The sequence below is a fragment of the Ceratina calcarata genome, unplaced genomic scaffold (genome assembly GCF_001652005.2).
Source record: "Ceratina calcarata isolate Rehan_Ccalc_2016 unplaced genomic scaffold, ASM165200v1 scaffold100.2, whole genome shotgun sequence".
NCBI lineage: Eukaryota > Metazoa > Arthropoda > Insecta > Hymenoptera > Apidae > Ceratina > Ceratina calcarata.
In genome coordinates, this window is record NW_017130863.1 from 125,208 (window position 1) to 130,300 (window position 5,093).

General features: G+C 34.7%; 1 protein-coding gene across 1 annotated transcript in view; it reads right to left on the reverse strand.

Moving 5' to 3' along the window:
* Nucleotides 1-4,238, reverse strand: part of LOC108631932 (uncharacterized) — an 8,360-nt gene extending 4,122 nt beyond the window's left edge. Inside the window, exons 1-8 of the mRNA XM_018036211.2 lie at nucleotides 4,092-4,238; nucleotides 3,297-3,648; nucleotides 2,557-3,082; nucleotides 2,251-2,472; nucleotides 1,835-2,086; nucleotides 1,468-1,627; nucleotides 849-853; nucleotides 190-533 (exon numbers count right to left, since the gene is read on the reverse strand). Coding sequence (XP_017891700.2) covers nucleotides 190-533; nucleotides 849-853; nucleotides 1,468-1,627; nucleotides 1,835-2,086; nucleotides 2,251-2,472; nucleotides 2,557-3,082; nucleotides 3,297-3,629 — 1,842 coding nt within the window. The 5' untranslated portion in view covers nucleotides 3,630-3,648; nucleotides 4,092-4,238. The remainder of the gene's footprint in view (nucleotides 1-189; nucleotides 534-848; nucleotides 854-1,467; nucleotides 1,628-1,834; nucleotides 2,087-2,250; nucleotides 2,473-2,556; nucleotides 3,083-3,296; nucleotides 3,649-4,091) is intronic.
* Nucleotides 4,239-5,093: the final 855 nt, after the last annotated feature.

The window sequence follows — 5,093 nt, forward strand, 5'->3', positions numbered from 1 at the left end:
TTTTTTACATTTAATTAGAATATCGATTAACAGTAATTAAAATTTTATATTCTAATTTAAATATTTTTATTTTAGTAATTTCGTTCTTCGATAAAAAATTGTTATTTTCTTTGTATTACGAAAATGATTCAATCATTCAAAGATGATTGACTAATCATCTACCTTTGTATAATATCATTATTACGTTACCTTGTCATAAACATTGACAATAGCTCTGTCAGCGAATTTGGGAAAATCCTTGATCAGCACATCCTTAATCAGTTCCAAATCTTTTATGATCAGATGTGGTGTTCTTCCCATGAACGTCCCGACCATAGGTTCGTCCCTATACTGGTTGTAAATAGATCTCGTATACTCGGCCATAGGTATCTTAGCAAACATGATATTTCTGGCGGTACCAAAGATTGGCACCGGTTTTGGCCCGACCACGCCACGATTTTTCCAAAAATCGAAAGTGGCAGTCAAGTAGTAGTAGACGACGAAGAGTACAGCAGCGATGCCGCACAGAATCTCGAAATAAATCGTCATTGCAGCTTCTTATTACAGCTTCTTATTATTGAGACAGCGATGCGTATCACTTTTCTCATCTAAACAAAGTTTACAGTGGAACTTATTCGTATTTGTAACACAACACAATTAACACGATACAATTTATAATATTAACAATATCCAAGATAAATTACTCTGTAAGGAAAAATTAGCTGAATTTACCTGTATACTAGTTCCTCGGTAAGCTAGGACGTGTAGGAGGTACAGAGGAGAGTGAACTGATCACATCTCTCTAAGGCGCGTTAGGTTTATACATACATCTTGGAAGCATTACTCATCATGACTTGCAGTGCTTGTACCTGTACTATTAACATTCATACTTTTCTGTTGGGAAGTCAAATAACACTATATATATCTTGTCGTCATTAGGTATACATGAGAAAGTATGTCAAACTAATAAAAGGGATTTCAAATCTCGATGAAGCTCTCCAGTCGTAGATAAAAAATGAATCAGCAATAAATTATTTAATGATGTTTTGATAAGACGCTCTTTGACAATATCGCTATTAACACTTGACAACCGATTAGATCGATATTCATCTAGGATTTGGCGGATCTCAATGATTTTCATGACCTTGCAATATTTTATTAGTTACTTACGAGGCAACCAATTCAAACAGACCTTTATCTAATCACAAGCAGTAAATGTAGGTTCATAGCAATGTGCGTGATTACTTATCTCGTGAAGCATAACAAAACGGTAGACTACAAGTGACATAAATAAATCACTAACATATTACTACTTAAAATAATGGTATTTACAAATTTCATTAAAGACCTTTACAAATATTATTTTTTTTACAAAGTTTACGATAACAAATTGGAGCATGTGTATAGTAAATTGTATCATAAGAATATATTTTCTAATATAATAACGAGATGTACGTAATAATATAGAAATATTATAAAAAATGTTACACTTTCGCGATACGCAAGTGTACTCCGCCCTTCAGTTGCAGCAAAAAGCTTTTCGGCTCACTTTTATACGGTATCGTGGTATTTTCACAAACTTCCACTTTGTGCTTGCGGAGAATCATTGCGAGACCGAGTTTGCTTTGAAATTGCGCGAAACGTGCACCTGAAAACAAATCAAGATTAGAAAAAAAATAGTTTCTTTACAAAATACGTTTTAATAAAATTGACGATTAATGAAGTATTTTAAATATATCCAACGTGTGATCAAACAAATTACTATATTCTTTATCACAGAGAAACTAATGAGAAACAGTTATGGAGTTCATTTACATATTTTTATTACAATAACAATGAGAGTTTGGGAACGTACCGATACAATTTCTTGGTCCATCGCCGAATGGTAAGTAGCTCATTGGATGTCTCGCGGCAACAGCATCCTCGTTGAATCGTTCAGGGTCGAATTTATCTGGGTCTGGATAGATAGCCGGATCCCTATGGATTCCCATAACCGGTATCATAACCATTTGGTTTTCAGGTATAGTGATTTTGGTTCCCTTGAATGTGTAATTCTCCATCGCTTTTCTGTTTAATACACCCAATACTGGGTATTTTCTCAGTGTCTCTGCAAAATGAAAAGTTCCATTAGATACTTATTTAATGAAAAACGAATTTAGAGAATCAAGCTACATTCTATTTTGCAAATACAACAATTTTCTAAATTTATATTATTTCTTTCTATCGCACAATTATTAACGTTAAAAATGATGATTTTAATTATGGATCTACCTTTGAACACCTTGTCGAGGTACTTCAGTTCTTTCAATTGGTCGTAAGACGAAATTCCATTGTTCTTCGCAAAGTTCTCCGTGATTTCTTCTCTCAGTTTGTTTTGCATATCCTGATTTTGAGCTAATTCGTATAGAGCATGAGACATCGTCGTAGACGAAGTTTCAAACCCAGCAACGAAAAACACAAATGCTTGCGCTGCGAGCAACGCGTCTGTAATTTCTGTAATCACAAATAAAAGTTACTTCATATAATAATTATTAATAAGCCACGCTTCAATTGTCATTTGTAAATCTTCAGACTAACCGATATTATCCATTTTCTCTGGGTGCTCTTTAACTTCCATTAACATGTTAACGAAATCTGGCCTCGAGACATTATGTTCCTTCCTATACTTCATCGTCTCACTGATTAAATTAACGAAAAACGAGTCCACTTCTTTGTTCTGCAGATAGGGACCGAATATCTCATAAAGGCTGGGCCACATTCGTTTGAGGGTGTCCCTAATATAGAATCTAAATGTAGGCTTGAACATCTTCCTTCCCATTTGCCGGAACTCGCTGTTATCATCGTTCAAAGCGTTCATGGTAATTCCAAAAGCGCAGGAGCCGATCACGTCCGTGGTGTATTTCGCGGTCAGGTCGCGCACCTCCACATCCTTCCCGCTCTCCGCGACATAGTCCAAGTATTTCTCCAAGTTCTGTGCGCATTCCTCCAGAAGTGGGAACATCTCTCGCAATTTACCGGAAGTGAAAATCGGGGAGAGGCGGTTGCGCATTAGTCGCCATCGTTTTGGTTCCAACAAGAACAGATGCTCTCCCAGTACTTCTATCTACAAGCAACAATATGAAATGATATTCATTATGATATAAGATATAGAAAATAATATGGGATATAATATTTTTAATGTGATAGGAACAATGATATAAATATAATAATGGTATTTATGTGATATACAAATGATATTCAAATTTTCTTCTACGTGACGAAATACGAATTCAATTATTCTTTATATAAAGAAATCATTTGTTGATGAAATGTCGCACCTCTGGGAAAATCTTGAATCCTCTGTCAGCAAACAATGAGAAATCTCTGATAAGAACATCTTTTATCAAATCCAAATCGTTGATGATCAAAACAGGGCTATTTCCTTCAAATACACCGAAAACAGTTTCGTTTTTGTACTGTTTGTACCACTCGTTGATCTGATCGGAAAACGAGATTTTTCTTAGAGCAAGATTCAGAGTATTGCCGACGAAGGCGATCGGTTTCGGTCCGCTTATGCCCCGATTCTTCCAAAAGTTGAAGGTTGACGAGTAATAATAGAGAAGTCCTATTAGGACCGCAGCCAGGCCCAGTAGAATTTGAAGATACTCCATAATCGACAATACAGATGGTCTGAAAAATGTTCAAGTGCGAGCTACAATAATTAATTACAAAGTGGTGATGGGATAAATAAGCATGGTACAAATGTAATTCATTGCATAGTAATAAATTGGGTTAATATGACAATTGATTAAAATGATTCATTGACTTCCAATGAGAATTCTATACATTGATCATGACTCCGTAAAATTTCGAATGATCTTGTTTTGAAATTAGTGTCATGATGATAACGCAGTATTGTTCTGTTATTAATATAGGTGTTGTCAGGAAAAGGTATAGATAATACAAAATGACAGAAGAGTGTACCAAATGTGAATGACGATTCAAAGGACGGAGTGTGGATTATTTACATTGCAATTACATCTTCTGTGAGACATTATAACGTAATGGAACTGACGCATTTAAGTGGCATACACTCAAACTGTAATTACAGTTATCTTCGATAATTTACTTACTCCGATTACTTTCGTTCTTCACAAAACAGTATTGTTCAAGTCCCAGAGTGTAACAGGAGATGAGATATCTCGCAGACTGACAGGACGACACCCGTCAGCCGACCAACTCGGCACTGAGTTTCATCAGCTTCTTCATAATGTGTGCGCGCCACGAATGTGATACGTACCAATGCGATATTACTCCGTAATGATTAGGATTTTACTGTGTATTTATAAATTGATAAAAGATAGTAGATTAGATATAAAGCAAAGAGAGATCAGTTAGTATTATCTGAGGTAAATTATCGAAGATTGGCAATTGAAAAAGAGATAGGAATATCTTATGTAATATTTCTTTATTATGATACAAAATTAAGTATAATGTACATTTTGATTTAGTGCGGCATGTAATAACTTACATAATTAACAGAGTGCAATTCGGGTGCGAGTTATATAATCTACATTTAACTTAGATAAATTCACATTTAATCGCAATTCAATTGAATTCAGCAGAAATTTATTATAAATAATATGATTCAACTTAAAGTACTTAGATCTAAAAAAAACATGTTTACATTATGCATCGTTCTTTCCAAAGACTGAATTCACACTATACAAGAGTTGGTCTTGTATAAATCATGTAATGTACATATTCAAAAACGCTGACATTTACATGATTATCATATGCTTTATTAGATTATACAGACGAATCATTTACAAAAGCAAATTTATATAAAGGAGCATATACACAATACATTCAGTAAGAAGAATACGTTTCCTAATACAGTGACAAGGTGTAGGTAATAATACAGAAATATTATGAAATCCGTTACACTTTCGCGATACGCAAGTGTACTCCGCCCTTCAGTTGCAGCAAAAAGCTTTTCGGCTCACTTTTATACGGTATCGTGGTATTTTCACAAACTTCCACTTTGTGCTTGTGGAGAATCATTGCGAGACCGAGTTTGCTTTGAAATTGCGCGAAACGTGCACCTGAAAACAAATCAAGATTAGAAAAAAAAT